The sequence below is a fragment of the Budorcas taxicolor genome, chromosome 25 (genome assembly GCF_023091745.1).
Source record: "Budorcas taxicolor isolate Tak-1 chromosome 25, Takin1.1, whole genome shotgun sequence".
Taxonomy (NCBI): domain Eukaryota; kingdom Metazoa; phylum Chordata; class Mammalia; order Artiodactyla; family Bovidae; genus Budorcas; species Budorcas taxicolor.
In genome coordinates, this window is record NC_068934.1 from 24472603 (window position 1) to 24490882 (window position 18280).

Here is an 18280-nt window from a genome sequence, read left to right on the forward strand (position 1 = left end):
TGAAAGTCTGTAAAACTGTAGGGAACATAATCAAAATACAAAAATCAGCTGCATTTCTATACACTGACAACAAAATACCCAAAAAAGAAATAAAACAACCTCACTAACAATAGCATCAAAACTAATAAAATACTTAGGAATAAATTTAAGGATATGAAAGATCTGTACACTGAAAACTGCAAGACTGACTAAAAACCTGAAAAAGACACACATGCATGGAAACGTATCTCATATTCATGGATCAGAATAATTACTACTGTTAAAATCCCTCACTACCCAAAGTCATCTGTAGAGTCAATGCAATCCCTATGTAAATCCAAAAGGCATTTTTCACAGATACTGAAAAAAAAAAAATCCCCAAATTTGTCAAAGCCAAATAGGCATTGTAAGACCCCAAATAGCCAAGGTAATCCTGAGAAAGAAGAACAAAGTTGGAGGCACCATACTTTCTGGTTTCAACTTGTACTACAAAGCTATAGTAATCAAAATACGATACTAGCCAAAAATAGACACATAATCCAATGAAACAGAATTGGGAACCCAAAAGTTCCCAATCCTTGCAGATATGGACAACTGATATTTGCAAATCACAAAGCTGATAAGCGGTTAGTATCTGAAATATATAAAGAACTCGTACAACGCAATAGCAAGAGAAAGTCTGACTTTAAAATGGGCAGAGGAACTCAATAGACATTTCTCCAAGGAAAACATACATTTATACCCCCAACAAAAAATTTTAAGAAGAAGATATGGTATGTATATGTATGTGTACACATACAGAGTAGAATATTATTTAATCATGAGAAGAAATATCCTGCCATTTGCAACAACATGGATGGACCTTGAGGGCATTATGCAAAGTGAAACAGTTCAGATAGAGAAATACAAGTAATGCATGATATCACTTATATGTGGACTCTAAAGACCTGATTCACAGACACAGAGAGTAGAATGATAGTTGCCAGGGTTTAGGGGAAGTGGGGAGAATGGGCAGGTATTGGTCAAAGGATACCTTCCACTTATAATACAGCATAGTGATCACAGCAAATAATACTGTACTATAAACATGAAAGCTGCTGAGAGTAATCTTAAATGTTCTCACCATGAAAAAAGAAATGGTAATTATGTAATGTGACGGAAGTGTTAGACCACATTATGGTGGAAATCATTTTGCATTATATTACATGTGTCAAACTGAAGTACACCTTATACATAATGTTGTATGTCATTGACATCTCAATTAAGTTGGAATAGATAAGTAGATTACCAGAAAAAAGGAATAAATTTAAATATCTAACTCTTTGGTATTGGCAGACATCCCTTTGGTTTTCACTTCCCTCCATATATTTAGCCTTAAAGGATCTCCCTTCTTGTAAGTGCAATGACAAATCTTAAAAGATTTTTGTTCTATTTTATCCAACATTTATAGGCATTTTGAAGCAAAAAAGATTTCACAAATATCTAGTCTACCATATGGCCAGAAGCAAAATTCTGCCATTCTATTGAAGTACAAGACTATCTTAAAATTTCATGATGTTTTTTAACTTTTTCAATTCACTTTATCACTGAGTCCTGATGCTTCTATGAAGCACAATAATGCAGTTATTGTATTACACTCTTTATAGACAGGAAAACCAAAACTGATGGAAGTTGAGCCATTTCTTATTATTTATCTAAACTAGACATCTACCCCAAAACTGAATTAATATAGATTCTGAGAATGAAAAGGAACTTGAAGATTACCTTAAATCTTCCAGAAGTAGAGTAATAAGAAACAGTTTGAGGATTATTTACATTCTGGAGGACTTCCCTGGTGGCTCAGACGGTAAAGTGTCTGTCTACAATGCGGGAGACCCAGGTTCGATCCCTGGGTTGGGAAGATCTGCTGGAGGAGGAAATAGCAATCCACTCCAGTACTATTGCCTGGAAAATCCCATGGACAGAGGAGCCTAGTAAGCTACAGTCCATGGGGTCACAAAGAGTCGGACACGACTGAGCGACTTCACTTACTTACATTCTGATTCATCCATAGTTGACAGTAGAGTGAAGTGTGTGACCTCAGGCAAGTCACTGAAGTCTCTGTCTAATCTCAAAACACCCACATCATAGAATCGCTGTGACAATTAAGTGCATACGTTCGCATCAAGCACATAGAATAGCACGTTGCAAAAAGTAGAAGGTAGTGCTTACTTTGAATAAACCATGCTTTTGGTTGCGCTGACCAAGCCACAAATTGCTTCCAGGGGGAAGGTTGGTCTCAGGAGGGTCTATCACACGTTCATAAATCCTGTAGGAGCAAAGAACACAGTTACTAATAAAGAGGTTCAAAGCAGAACCCAAAGGTACATAGATATTGTTGGAAGTACTCAAGGCATTTGCTGCTGGTATAGAGATGGAGGCAATATGGGGTCCATTTTAGATGACAGATAACAGAATCAGAGATCTGTTCCTGACAACACTTGGAAACATTATCTGGGGCCCTCCCAGCTTTCTATCTTGGCTCTTTTTGTAGAGAAAGAAGAAAGAAGGTAACATTTTGGCATATCTACTCTGAGTAATGAATTTTATATAACCTCTGAGTAAAGTGGTTTTACCCATTTTTCAGGCGAGAATGTTGAGGTTCAGAGAGCATAAAGAAGCCAACCAAGACAGCCAGAGAAGAGAAAAGTTGGGATGAGAATCTATCTGGCCTGGCCGTGCAGCCCACGCACCCTCCTCTGTGCTCTACGACTCTCTGACAGCTTTATCCAGCTGCTACTTATTTCTACAGTAATCTCCCAGACCCCATCTAAACAACTGAGGAGCAGCTGCCCACATGATAATGAGCTTCCTGTACAAAATCAAGTAAATAAAATAATCATCCAATGAACAAATATTTATTGAGCATTTCTTTATGCTTCAAGCTCCTTTTAAGGCAACAGAAGATAGAGCAATAAACCAGACATACAAAGTCCTGTCCTCATAGAGCAAAAGAAAGAATTCTGCATAAGAAGAAGAATCTTTGTGTGATACATGAAGACACGGAACTAATACAGAGAAAACAATCATCCCGGGATCTTTGCAGGCACTGAGAAAACCTACTGAAAAGCAAACTGTCTCAGTTACTCTGCCCTCCCAAGCTCCATGTTAGTCAATAACAAATCCTGAAATATTGCTCTCTTTAGAAACAATCCCTGCAAACACCAGCTGAGCAAAGGCCTCCACCTCACCTCTGGCAAGTACCTTCCAGCACCTGAGTATTGAGAAGGGAAAGGAAGAGCTCAACTAAGACTTGAACCTGTCTCCATAGATCCTCAGAAGAGGCTGAGTGTGGTGAGACTTAGGGACTGCCTCTTGCCAGAGGGTTCTGAATTTCTCCAGCAGCTTTCAGTTGTAGAGTGCAGAAGAACTGGAGGACTGTCCAGTTACATCAAGGCCAGTGAATTATTGCAAGGCTGATGCAGCTGGGATCTATCACATTGCAGCCTTAGGCTTATGTCTTAGCCACATCATCCATTACTCTCCTGTTCCCCAACAATATATACAAGGTATCCAATTGACAAAGCTCTAAATATATCAGGTCCTTCTGTACTAATTATCTTTCTGTTATAAATGGAGGCTCAAAACATAAGCAAGGTAAATAAGTTTCCCTAAAAAAGATAATGTGTTTTCTCCACAACAAAGCATCCTTTCTTTTTCTGTTAGAAGGAACCATTTGAGATGAAGCAATGTGTCAAAACCGCCTTAATACAAGATGCTATATACTTCCTTTAAAAAGTTTTCTTTCCTAATATTAGTGAAAAACTAGAAACAAGCCAAATTTACAACAACAGAGAAACATATACATTATCAAGTAGATCAGCTTGATAGAATTTACTATAGTCATTAACAGTGATAAAGAGGCAGGTTATGAAATATGGGAAGTATACACAAAATAATTTTCACCAGAGGAAAGGGAAATGCAAGATTATTTATGCACTATGGAGATAATGATGCAAAAATTATATTCAACGTTGGTGAGTTTTAGAGGAGGCCAGAGAGAAATGAAAATCGCTATATTTAGGTGAAGAGGCAGAGTATAATTTTCCATGAGGTGGTTTCACTAAACAGTTAAAAGTGTTGTCAACCTATTTATCTTAACCTTCATTTTGAACATCTGCATCTGTCCTAGTGAGAATAGTTTTCCATCCAAATGCCTTCTTTTTGGTTTTCAAAATGCTAGAAGGTAAGCTCAAAGGAGTAAAGGAAGGGGCTTTAGCTAATGTTTACTAAGTGCATTTAAGAAGGAAAAATCAGAAAGATCAATTCCCTCTCCTGCTCTCTCTTCCACAAACATAGTAGTTCCCTGGAAGAAACCCTTGAAGAAGCAAACATTTGAGGCCACTATCATAAACAGGTGGCAACCCAAGGCACATGAGCCAAAGGGGCAAGCTGACATCCGTGTCCTACAGTCCTGTCAGGATCTGCTATTCATGCCAAGGGAAGTCTGCACTGCTGCCTTCCTGGAAGCCCCACCTATTCATTTGGATCAAAGAGCTCTAAGCAGCAGTCACAGTCCACAGATTGCATACAGGCCTAGCAAATGAGAGAGCTTAAAAACTATATTAAATTGACATAAAAACCCACACAAAGGGTATCTTCAGTTCAGTTGAGTCTCTCAGTCATGTTCGACTCTTTGCAGCCGCATGGACTGCATGCCTTCCTGTCCATCACCAACTTCTAGAGCTTGCTCAAACTCATGTTCATTGAGTCAGTGATGCCATAACCATCCAAAGAGTGAACTCTTTTCATGAGGTGGCTAAAGTACTGGAGCTTCAGCTTTAGCATCATTCCTTCCAAAGAAATCCCAGGGCTGATCTCCTTCAGAATGGACTGGTTGGATCTCCTTGCAGTCCAAGGGCTCTCAAGTGTCTTCTCCAACACCACAGTTCAACAGCATCAATTTTTCCACACTCAGCTTTCTTTATAGTCTAACTCTCACATCCATACATGACCACTGGAAAAGCCATAGCATTAACTAGATGGACCTTTGTCAGCAAAGTAAAGTCTCTGCTTTTGAATATGCTATCTAGGTTGGCCATCACTCTTCTTCAAGGAGCAAGTGTCTTTTAATTTCATGACTACAGTCATCATTTGCAGTGATTTTGGAGTCCAAGAAAATAAAACCTGTTACTTTTTCCATTGTTTCCCCATCTATCTGCCATGAAGTGATGGGACTGGATGCCATGATCTTAGTTTTTTGAATGCTGAGTTTTAAGCCAGCTTTTTCACTCTCCTATTTCACTTTCATCAAGAGGCTCTTCAGCTCCTCTTCACTTTCTGCAATAAGGGTGGTGTCATCTGCATATCTGAGGTTATTGATATTTCTCCCAGCAATCTTGTTTCCAGCTTGTGCTTCATCCAGCCTGGCATTTCACATGATGTACTCTGCATAGAAGTTAAATAAGCAGGGTGACAATATACAGCCTTGACAGACTTTTTTCCCAATTTGGAACCTGTCTGTTGTCCCATGTTCAGTTCTAACTGTTGCTTCTTAACCTATTTAATCATGAGGAAATATCAGACAAACCCAATTGGAGGGATATTCCACAAAATAACTGCCTATGCTCTTTCAAATATCAGTATCATGAAAAGTAAAGAAAGGCTGAGGAGCAGTGGCCAATTACAAGCAACCAAAGGGACGTAAAAACTAAACATAAGATGGGATCCTAGACTGCATCTTAGAGCAGGAAAACAAAAATGCATTAAGGAGTCAGTAAAAAATCAGTGAAATTTGAATCAGAATGGTAGATCAAAAAATAGTATTGCATTGGTGTGCAATTTCCTGATTTTGAGAATTAGGTGGTATATATTTCTGTGACTTGTTCTTAGGAAATACACACTGCAGCATTTAGGGACAAAACGTCACGATGTGTGCAATTTACTCTCAGAGAGTTCAAATTAACAACATAAATATACACAATATAAGTACATACATACATGACACATCTTTTTACTTTGAGAGAGAACAGAATTTCAGCAGAGGTTATGACTGTTTTCTTGAATCATTCTCAAAACTTCTCTGTAGGATTAAAATTATATTAAAGTAAAAAAGTTTTAAAAATAGAGTAAAAAAACTAAAAAGGTCTATGCTGCTGCTAAGTCACTTCAGTCGTGTCCGACTCTGTGCAACCCCATAGACAGCAGCCCACCAGGCTCCGCCGTCCCTGGGATTCTCCAGGCAAGAACACTGGAGTGGGTTGCCATTTCCTTCTCCAATGCATGAAAGTGAAAAGTGAAAGTGAAGTCGCTCAGTCGTGTCCGACTCTGTGCGACCCCATGGGCTGCAGCCTCCCAGGCTCCTCCATCCATGGGATTTTCCAGGCAAGTGTACTGGAGTAGGTTGCCATTGCCTTCTCAACATATATAAATTAAAAATACAAACAGGCAAAACTATTTTATCTATGAGCCAAGGATATACACAAACTTTAAGTGTCATGTAAGGTATATGACACTGTTTTCCTAAAGGAATGGTAATGGTTAGAGAGAAGGGAATGAAAGGCAGGGAAGGAGGGATGAAGGAAGGATTTACAGATGAATGCTAAGAATATCTCATAAACGAAGAAACAAGATTATCACATTCCTATCCTCACCTTTGTACTGGGGGAGTTTTTCAACCAACATAGCAAACACAATCAGAATCTTGGCAATATGGCTGCTGATCCCTGAGGTGGACTGACTCATAGAGATAGGCCAGTGGGGCACAATGACCTGTCACTGAAATCTAGTATTGCCCAAATAACGGAAATGAAAAAGCCAAAGCTAGTATACGAACTCCTTGGTTTCCAGTGTGCTCAGGAAATCGAATTCTATATTCTGATATTCTAGTATTATGGTTAATGAAGTTTCCTTCTCATCAGCAAATATCTGACTGTCTATAACTGTCTATAATGTGTGGGACACTGCTGGCTATGGGGACACCCAGGCAAAGGCCACACGGCCAAGTTCCTGCCCTCAGGTCAAATGCACGAGCCAGACAGACAACATGCCCTCACACGCCTTACAATTCAGTGCACCAAGTGCAATGATTTGTGGGAGCAGAGAAGAAAGAAAACAGAAGACTTACAGCTGAGTCATGAATGAAGAATAAAGTGGAGCTGACATCTAGACATAATAACCAGCACTTGCACAGAACTGTGTGCATGCCAAACATTTTTACTGAGAATTTTATATATATTAACTTAATCCTCACAATACCACTATCAGACAGATGTTCTCGGCTCACCAAGGTTAACTAATCTGCCCACGGTTAAGCAGCTGGTGAACGGCAGAGCTGGGATTTGAACCCAGACCCCCAAGTCTGAAAGACTCACTCAAATAAATTAAGATTCCTAACTTGACTAACTCATCAGGAAGGGAAGGCGAAACAAGCTCATGTGCCAAAGCACATGGTCAGGACTGATCAGCTCTCCCAGAATCGTGGTACACTGCTGTGTGGCTACGAGGATCCCAGCCTGCTACACGTCTGGATGTGGCCATGGAATATGAATGGAAGGGATCTGCACCCTCCAAAAAAAGCCTCCCTCAACATCTTTCACTTATTCTCTTTCAGCTGACAAGAGAGGACTCTGGGGCTAAGAGGTGGGCAGAGCCACAAGGCGGCAGGGCCCAGATTCCTAAATGATGACCTGGGAGGCTGCCTCCCAGCCAGACACACCCAACTGAGATAGAGAGGACTTGCAGTAGTTGTGGCTAGCATTACTTACCCTAGCAAACATACCCTAATGAAAAAGAGAAAAGTGACTCTTACATTTTCGTGCCCTGAGTGCCAAGGGGTATCAGAGATCCTGCAGTGTAGCAGAGACACATGAATTTGGGACAAAACAGATTTGGGTTCACATTCCAGCTGTGCGTTCTGCTAGCTACATGACCTTAAATTATTTAATTTCTTTGTACTTCAGCTTCCTCGTTTAAAACGATGAGGTTTTACTACTAACTGTATGGGCTACAGAGAGGCTTAAATGAAATTCTTTGAATGCCATTAGTACACAGTAGGTGCTGCCAGTCTGTAAAATTCATGGGTATCTAAATGACCCAGAGTACACAGGACACATGACACATTCCGGCCCACTAGCTGCACCTCCCTTCAAATGAATCCACTGAGATGGGATTATCAGTATCTTAGGAACAAGGCTTGTGCTTTGAGACACAGTGTAAGGAAATAACATTACTGTCAAATGGAGGTTATTTCAGTTCAGTTCAGTTGCTCAGTCATGTCTGACTCTTTGCGACCCCATGAATTGCAGCACGCCAGGCCTCCCTGTCCATCATCAACTCCCAGAGTTCACTCAGACTCACGTCCATGGAGTCAGTGATGCCATCCAGCCATCTCATCCTCTGTCGTCCCCTTCTCCTCCTGCCCCCAATCCCTCCCAGCATCAGAGTCTTTTCCAATGAGTCAACTCTTCGCATGAGGTGGCCAAAGTACTGGAGCTTCAGCTTTAGCATCATTCCTTCCAAAGAAATCCCAGGGTTGATCTCCTTCAGAATGGACTGGTTGGATCTCCTTGCAGTTCAAGGGACTCTCAAGAGTCTTCTCCAACACCACAGTTCAAAAGCATCAATTCTTCGGTGCTCAGCCTTCTTCACAGTCCAACTCTCACATCCATACATGACCACAGGAAAAACCATAGCCTTGACTAGACGGACCTTAGTCGGCAAAGTAATGTCTCTGCTTTTGAATATGCTATCTAGGTTGGTCATAACTTTTCTTCCAAGGAGTAAGCGTCTTTTAATTTCATGGCTGCAGTCACCATCTGCAGTGATTTTGGAGCCCCAAAAATAAAGTCTGACACTGTTTCTACTGTTTCCCCATCTATTTCCCATGAAGTGATGGGACCAGATGCCATGATCTTCATTTTCTGAATGCTGAGCTTTACACCAACTTTTTCACTCTCTTCTTTCACTTTCATCAAGAGGCTTTTTAGTTCCTCTTCACTTTCTGCCATAAGGGTGGTGTCATCTGCATACCTGAGGTTATTGAGGTTATTTAAGGCTGTACAACTTCAGTGTTACAATGTAAGAATTTAGTGTGTATTTTGTCATAAGTTCTTACACTTTGAAATTTTTAAATCCTAAATTTCTTTTCACCTTTTACAAATGTAAAAGCTAGAACAAGAGAATATTTAACAGGGCAAAAACAAAAGAAATTAACAGCATTAACTTCTGTTGTTGCTTAACCCAATTAGAGTACACACTGACAACCTACTCAGATACTAAATTTTGGATGAGAAAACAAAATTTTTGGACAAAGTACATTTTCTATGACATACCAAAATCCCAAGTATTTTTACTATGTTAGTTTTAAAATACCCTTCATTAGCTTCTTTCAGTTCCTTCAGGACAAAAATCAAAGTTTTCTATGTCAATCAAGCAAACATTTGAATATCTTTTACAATCCTCCAAAATACATAATTCTTTGACATTTACAGAAGTTTGACTTTTACTGAAAGTTCGTCATAAACTCACATAAGACAGGAGAAGGACTCAGGAAAAAGGAACAGGTAGAAGAAATAATCAATCACCAAACCAAGAACCACGCAGTCCATAGCTTTTATATGAGCAAAACTTGACAAGACACTGCTCTTAACACTTTGCCTAAGTCAGAACTAGGTACTTATTTAACTCACTCCATTTGGAACCTAAAATGAATTTAGCCAAGCCATGGAAAAGGTTTCTGGGAAAATAAAAAATGTTGGCTGTAAGCCAAAGCCCTCTAAGTTGTTATTTCAGACTGCCCTTATTTATCGTATATATATATATATATATATATATATATGTATTACTTTTTATATATTCTAACTGCCCAGTTTTTTTGCTCTTCACTGAGACTCTGCCCACTTGGACGACCCATTTGGACATACACTCTTGCACATCCGCATATGACCCTATCCCCTCCCACTAACCAATGAGGTCTATACTCTGGCCCTGACTGAACCTGTTTGCCCTGACCTCTCTGCCAGAAGAGGAGAAATTGTTCTTCCCTGGTAGCCCTGGATCAAGCACTGTCCCCTCAAGTTACGTCCGCACTTTTTGAGTGCTACGGCCATGATTATCCGCTCAATGTGGAGAAAACAAAACCCTCCCCACAACACCCCTTCTCCCACTCAGTTGTCTCCTGCACCAGACCTCCCCTAGCCGTGCTACATAAAGTAGTACCTAACCACTCATCAGGCTTCCCTGGCGGCTCAGTGGTAAAGAACCCGCCTGCCAATTGAACATGGGTTCAATCCCTGTGTGAGGCAGATCCCTTGAAAAGGAAATGGCAACCCACTCCAGTATTCTTGCTTGTAGAGTTCCATGGACAGAGGAGCCTGGCAGGCTATAGTCCATGGGGTCACAACTACACAACGACCACTTGTCACTTAGCTTGCTTTACCCTTATCAAAGCACATGACTCTCCATATATTACTGTAAAGTAATTACCCTCTAATTAAAAATAATTTGAATTTTTTTAAAAAAGATGAGTTTTAGTTTTTTTAAAAAGATGAGTATTAGGTATGTAACTTACTATGTGATGACTATAACACTGCTGTATTATACACAGAAAATTGGGAAAGAGTAAATCCTAAAAGTTCTCACTATAAGGAGGAAACTGTTTTCCTTTTCTCTCCCCTTTTATTTTTATTGTATCTATACGAAAAGATGGATGTGTTAACTGAAGCTACTGTGGAAATCATTTCACAATTTGTGCCAATCACACCATCATGCTATACACGTTAAACTTATATAGTGATGGATGTCAGTCATTTCTCAATAAAATTACAAATTTAAAAAGCACATGACTCTCCACACTAATCTTGGCTCTCTGCTGATTGACTGCCTCCTCCTACCAGAAGTAAGCATCCTGAAAGCAAGGACCTTGCCTGAATTTTTCTCATCAGTATCTTTAGCATCTGAGAGAGCACCTAATCAAAGTAGGTGCCCACTCCACATACTGAAAACATGAACAAATGAATGAAGGCAGTATCTTCAGAATAAGAGAGCTAAAGACACTTATACAATGCACTCACCTTTTTCAAGGGCTTTCATGCATCATTCTCAGCTCATGTGATTTTCACCAGGACCCTTACCCCCACCCAAATAAAAGCAAGATGAACCCCTCTTAATGTTTTCCATCCAGAAAGGAGATAGGGACAGCAAGTTTGAATCTGCCAGGCAGACAATTCACTAACAGGAAAGCCAGGTAAATGAATTTCAGGAAGAAACCATCAAAAGAAATAGTCAACAACTTGAAAATTAATTAAATCAAGCATAGTCTTTTTGATAAGTACACAATTTACTGCTTAAGTGGATTGCATTATAATCAGCCCAAATTTATCACATTCCCGTAGACTGACACACAATGCATTTACTCTACCACCATCTAAAATCTACACTTTCTTTCAGCCAAACAAAGTCCAATTCCCACTTATTCAAGTTTCTAGGCCTTGAACTCAAGGGAGGTGGCCCCTATTAAGATGTATTGGGAGAAGTATGGGAATTTTGCACGCCATTAGTATCTTATCAGTATTTCAAAGTGTAAGCAACTCATTTCTAATATAATAGCATGCAAAATCAAACATCTAGTCAAACAAAGAAACTCCTTGAGAGGAATGAACACTGCAAAGAGTGACTGTCATGCTCCTTGTGAAACTCAGTCACTGAATCAAGGGCTCATATTAGGAATTTTCTTCATAAGGTACAACTTGTCTGTATTCATGACTCCGGTGAAGAATGCCCTCCCTAGCAAGCGTCCCATCTCCTTAAAAGACCAATCAATATTCTATGGAGAACTCGATTTTCTGTTAACGAATAAAGCCCTGAGAGCTCAGCACAAAGCAATGCGGTGGTTCAACAACATTACTTATGAAGGAATATTGGATTTTTATTTACCTGGATGAAGGAAGGCCTCTGAAGGGACTCCACAGTACCTTTGCCAATTATACAGAAGAATGAATCTCCGATGTAAACCTTGTGAATCAACATGCATTATGCCACTGTTCAATAAGACAATATGAAGCCCAAATGAGATGCTAAATGGGGAGGTTTATCTGGGGCTTTGCCTAGAATTGAAGAAAAGTGTTCACGTTCCCCTGAAGAGGAAAGTTACAATGACCTTCCTTTGCTGAAACAGAAAATCTCATCCTCACTGCCTTTTAGCCAGCACTAGTTAACATCAAGGTGTTCCTTGGAGAAAGCTCCCTATCAGAGAACACAAGGCCACTCCCATCCTGTCTCCCCTCACCATCATGGCGGTGGGGGAGCTCACAGATGGGTTAATTCCCTCTTTTGGCCTTAGGCTAAAAGGGAAACCATGTCATCTTCCCCCCTTATCTTCAGCCTCATAGGGAAATGTGAGAACAACAAAGTTCTTGATCATCACTAGGAAAACAAAAGGCATCTATGGTGTCATTGGCACTGTTCTTGGACCCAGTGACTCGTCAGCACAGGTCGTGGCAACCTATAAAATAGTTCCTCAAAGCTCACTCACTGTCCCAAGTGTTTGACAACAGTGTACCCTGATAAGCCACTTGTTGAATTTCCACGTCAGGTTGTTTGGCTCTTGTTCATTGTTTGCTAACAAGCGGACGTATCACGCAGGGCTTGTACCAGAAGGACATGAAAGGAATGCCCCCAAGGGGAGCTCTGTGGTCTCCTCCCTCCAATCTGTTTAACAAAACCAGTGACACTCAGCAAATGACAAGATGAAAATGGCACCTCTGGCATTATACAGGAGGAAACAGACTGGGGAGATGGATTATACGGATGAATACAGTATGGCCCCAATGTTTAAGAACCGACTTCTAAGCCAAATCCATGCAGGGCTCAGGAGGGATGGTAGCAGGGCTCAGCAGGTTTCTGAACAGTTCCTCCGCTGCTGTCTGCAGAGTAAACACACATGCCAGCTAAAAAGAAAAGGCAAAGTTGAAATCTGGACAGAAATGCCTTTCTTCTGGTGAACAAAAACACAACAGTGTTCAAGCGAGATTAGCAAAGAGACTTTGCTGGAGAAGGGTGTGAATATCTTCCCAGAAAATGAGACAACTTCCCAGGAAGATTAAAGTCCTCATGTGACCTGCTTCATCAAGTTAGAAAACACTAGCAGATGCGTGCTTTTTCTCGTCTGGCAATTAAAGTTTACTCTTTTCTCTCTCCTCATCTGGATCTCTAAACCAAGGGTGCTTTCCTCTCCTAATCATATATTATGCCCCAAATGGCTCTCTCCCACTAGTTCTTACTAACCCTTATGCTCTGCCTATCCCAAGAGCATGCTGAATGTGAGTCAGATTAGACAAAAGGATCTGTCTTATTCATCACCATTGCCTACAATTTGGCAGTTTAATAGCAGACACGCTTATTGAATTTGCAGAAAATACAGAGTTGGTATGATTACTTCAATCATAACTTATTTTAAGATAATACCACCAGGGTTAAAAGAGACATTAATAGGCAGAAACCAGGACCAAATCAAGTAAGATGAAATTTGACATCAAAAAAAAAAGAAAGAAAGAACATGTGCTTAGGGACTGTGCTTCTCAAAGACAGAATGTGAGACCTAAGATTTAACAGAAATACTTATTGAGAAAAAGTACATTGCTGTTTTGAGCAACAGTAAGTTAAAGCTGTCAAAAACTATGTTATCGTCTTAAACTGTACCAAAGAAGACAATTGTCTCATTCTGAGCCTAGTAGAGATAGTCACATTTAGTTGTAGGAACTTCTCAGATGATAAACAGACACACTTTAGAAAGAACCAAGCAAGATCATGAGGGCTCTGTGAGCCAAATCAAGTGATGAATGGTTGAAGGAACAGGGGATGTTCAGTCTTAAGAAGTAAAGATTAAGGGATGGCAAGATAAAGTCTTCAAATATTTGGAGGACTGTCATGTGGAAAAAGGATTGGACTCCTTCTATGTAGCTAAAAGAGGTAAAATGAATATCAATAAGTGTAAGCTACAAGGAGGTAATTTCAGTTCAAGATAAGAATTTTCTAAGGCAGAAAACACAGAAAGAAAGAACAGCCCTGGGAAGCAATCAGCTAGTCTCTGAAGGATGTCCCAGCAGATGGTAGAAGACCACTTGCAAGGACAGTAATCCTCAAACACAAAGACACAGCCTCCAAAGTTGTAAGAGCTGCCCTTGATTATCTACTATATGCCAGAACTTTACAAACTTTATAATCCTTAAAATAACCCTAAAAGGCAGGCATTGATATACTCAATTGATAGATGTTCACAGAGGTTAAACGATTTGCCTAATACCATTCAATGAATGGCAAGGCCTAAATTCAAATTCAGATGTAAATTTGTGCAATGCCACATTGCCTTATAATCCTCTATTGATTCTGCTCTTAACAAGTCAAATACTCAACTAGTTGGTTACATGAACAATGTGAGATACAGAAAGATCACTGGACTAAAGTCAGAAAACATCCATCTGTGTCTTACCTTTACTATTTAAGCTTTGTGACTTGGGGCAAGTTACACAACCTCTCTGAGCACTCAATGTATCTTTGCTCAAAAATGAAATAATAAAACATATTACACAGGTTTTTGATGACTATAAAACATAATCTCAATGAAAGCACATTGTAAAATCTAAAATGCTTTTCTAAAGTAAAAGATTATTATTATTATTAACACCAATGCTTTTATCCTCACAGAAGAACCTAAGAGATACTTGAAGTATTTGCAGGGAAAAAAAGCCAGAAACCTCATCCAAGCCACTTGGCTCAATTGGCTAGAAAATAGTACCCACTGTCAGCTTTACAATTTCTATAAAAGAGGAGCTTAGGGGCAGCAATCTGACGGGAAAGAGAGGAGAGTAACAGCCTCCTAAATCACTCCCATGGTGTAGCCACTGACGGCACATGTATCCACAGTCGTTAGTCCCATTTTATTTTCTAGGAGTTCAGACAAATTTTGCTGCACAGAATGTTCAATTATACCTCAGAATAGCTGCCTCCAAAATATTTGCTGGTACTCATAAGTGGGTGATAATTTAGTGTAACCCCATTATTCATCTAGATGAAGATTTAAATGTAATGATAAATCAAAAGCCTGCTGTTCATATAAAGCTCACATTGGTAACTAGGACTGTCAGGTCAGAAAGGACATTGAAGGTCTCTGATTCAACCTCCATCTGCTACTTGTTACATTAACATACAAACATCCAAAAGCCATCTGTCATCCAGAGACTGTATGTGGTATCCTCACGTAATGTTTAAAAGCTTCTCAGAGCAAATGGATGTCTCCCCCAAGGCCCAGACTGATCATTTCCAAACAACCCATGTGAAATATATCAGGGTCTAGCAGCTATGGTAAGGGACAAGGCAACTATTTCTCTCTCCATGAAGTCCTGATGCAACCACAGACCACCACCACCCCCCCAGCCCCGCCCCTGCCCCCCCCCCCCCGCCCCCCAACATTGGCATCGTCAATACAGAAGCAGAGGTCTGTGTTTTTAGGCCTTTTTTTTTACTTTTTCAGGACCTTGGAAAGCACCCATAAGGTCTGTTGACAAATACTATGGGAGCCTAGCAAGCGTTTCACAGATTCCTAGGCCCCTCATAAAGTCAGACTTAACAGGTACCAGCCTGGCCCCACTATTAAAAACAATCTCTGATGAAGGCTTTATTTGGCAGTCTGTCCTCAAGCAGCAAAGTCAGACTTCACTAGGATTTCATCCTGCCTGGCTACCCCACCACAGCCAAGCTAGCCTATGACAGGAACAGCCTGGACTCTACTTAGGGTGTCTCCAAGGCAGGCTGAGAGGGCCAGGGAAACAATGGGGCCATTTTGAGATGCTTTTCTATTTAAATTGAAAACAAAAATTAAACAAAGAGGGCAGCACAAAGAAAAGAAAAAAGCCCTTCAGCACCCTACTCTTTTGTGGTGGCATGGTCTCCCGACCAAGTCTCATTAGTAGTTGCATAGAAGATGGGTGGAGGGACAGAGGAATGGGTAGAAAGACAATATATAGGTAGCCACTTGTAAATTTATTTGGCAAGAATAATATTATATCCCTGGCCTCGTGGAATCTTCATTACAAAATCATAGTTATTACAGTTATTTGTTCATTGTTCGTCAATTTCAAGTATTGGCAAATGCTAAAGTGAGCCAATATCCCCATTTACCCGCTCCAGATAGATCCTTTGCTCTGCCCTGTGCCAAAGAAACTAACAGGTTCCCTCTTCTTTTTGGTTACAGTTGGTTTCAAGCATTGGGAAACACCAGTGGGAGGGCAGGAAGGGTTGAAGTGGCAGTGCTAGTTAATTCACAAGGAAAAGACTTAGCACAGTGCTTGGCACACAGTACTAGCTAAAGGTAGCTGCTCCTATTAATAACAAAGCTAGCAAGGGCAGCACTTGACTGCTAAGTGGTACTGTTACGCCGCTTTTCTCTCTCAGCTGCTGTCTATAGCCTTCCACACATAAATGTGTCAATACAAACTTGATTGCTTTTTAATAATGTTTACTGAGGACAACTTGTGTGCCTTGACTTCTGCTTTGTAGCAAGTTCGCTGAATTATTCATTTAGTTCGGGGCACTTTCTTTTAAAAAGTAATCATCACTTTCTTGAAAGAAATTTTTATTTTATCATGCTATCAGTCCTGTCAGACTTTAGCAGTTCACAATCACTGAAGAAGAGCAAAGCAATTTAGATAAAATTTCCTGTTCAGAAGGAAGACTTTTGTTATTAAATGCAAGGCATTCAATAGTAACTGCCAGCTGTTTAATCAAAAAGTTATTGCTCATTGTGGAGGAAAAAATGGAGTCTGAAAAAACAATGAGGCTACAACTCCAAGCTCAGAAATGAAGTTTCAAATTCTTTGCAAACTCCAACTAATCATTTAAACTATAATGGCCCATTTCTGATAAGGATGATAATAAGAAAATCACTCAGAGATCTCCTACTCATTTCTTTAATTATTTCCTTTCCTAGTGACCCATGCATGTTCAGATTACAGGGTACAAATTAAGGAAGTTTTAAGAGATGTCTCAGATAAGTCTATTATTCACGACACACAGGTGATTCCTTTAATTCCAAACCAAAATGAATGATAAAAGAAAAATTAAGTGGGTGAGGGAATTATAAGGGGAAATTTTCGCAAGCTAGTAAGAAGGTTTTGAAGAAGACTAAAGGGAAAAGAAAAGATTCAAGAGTCAGAAGGAGTCTGTTGTAAATTCTGGGCTTACCCACTAAATTTAGCATGTGACTTTGGACAAAGCACTTTATCTCTCTAGGGTTATTTCCTCACCTTTTACATAAAGAAAATGATGCCTGCTCTCTTTACCTTTCTAAGGCTCAGTGAAACACTGTACAGCAATTCCTTTGAAAATTGATACCCAATACTGATGTGAAATGCCTTAATAATGCTGAGCCACCTGAATGCTTATTGGTTTTTCAGATTCTCCCAATGACCCAGCTATAGCTCCTCCCTTATGTTTGGTCCATGAGACAATCTGGTAACCTTTTAATAATCTTGCTTTCTTTGATCAAGTTATTCAGGTTGATTTTTGTTACTTACAACATAAGGATCTTAACATGAAAATGTACAAGAAAATACACTTAATCCAAACTCTTCTATACTCAAGTGAATAAGCACAGTAAGTCATGGGAATGCCTGCTCAGCAGTGTATAGGAAAATAAAAATTCTGATATTTCCACATCTTGATGCCTATCTCATTTACATTCCATGATATAGTCAGCAATTTACAAATTTGTAGGCAACTTGAAAGCAGTTCTTATTTGGCCTTGCATCCACAGTACCTACACCAGTGCTAGGCACAAAACATACACTTAATAACAGTGGTTTAATTTCACATAGTTTTGCATTTGTGTCAGCCTGATCAGTTCCTGGATGCACCCCTCTTGCTATGCTTGTATAATGATTAACCAATGGGTGAACTGGAGTTGTAGGAGTTCTTTATTCTGGATATTAATCCCTTACCAGATATAAAATTTGTGAACATCTTCTATTCTTTTCATTTCTCTTGGATACTCCTTTAGATGCACAGAAGTTTTTGATATTCATGAAGCCCAATTTATCCATTTTTTCTTTGATTGCCTATACTTTGGGATCAAGAAATCACTGCTGAATTCAACATCACAAAGACTTTTTTCCCTATTCTTTCTTATAAGAGTTTTATAGTTTTGGCAGTTACATTTAAGTCATTTTTAGTTAATTTTTGTATGTGGTAGAAGGCAAGAGTACAACTTCATTCTTCCAAGTAGATATTCAGTTTTTACAGTACATTTCTTGAAAAACTGTCTTTTCCA

The 18280-nt window shown here is 39.7% G+C and overlaps 1 protein-coding gene across 1 annotated transcript in view; it reads right to left on the reverse strand.

Annotated features, from left to right (window-relative positions):
• Window positions 1-18280, reverse strand: part of NELL1 (neural EGFL like 1) — a 997636-nt gene that overhangs the window by 793091 nt on the left and 186265 nt on the right. Inside the window, exon 4 of the mRNA XM_052662389.1 lies at window positions 2191-2287. Within this exon, the coding sequence (XP_052518349.1) occupies window positions 2191-2287 (97 nt within the window). The remainder of the gene's footprint in view (window positions 1-2190; window positions 2288-18280) is intronic.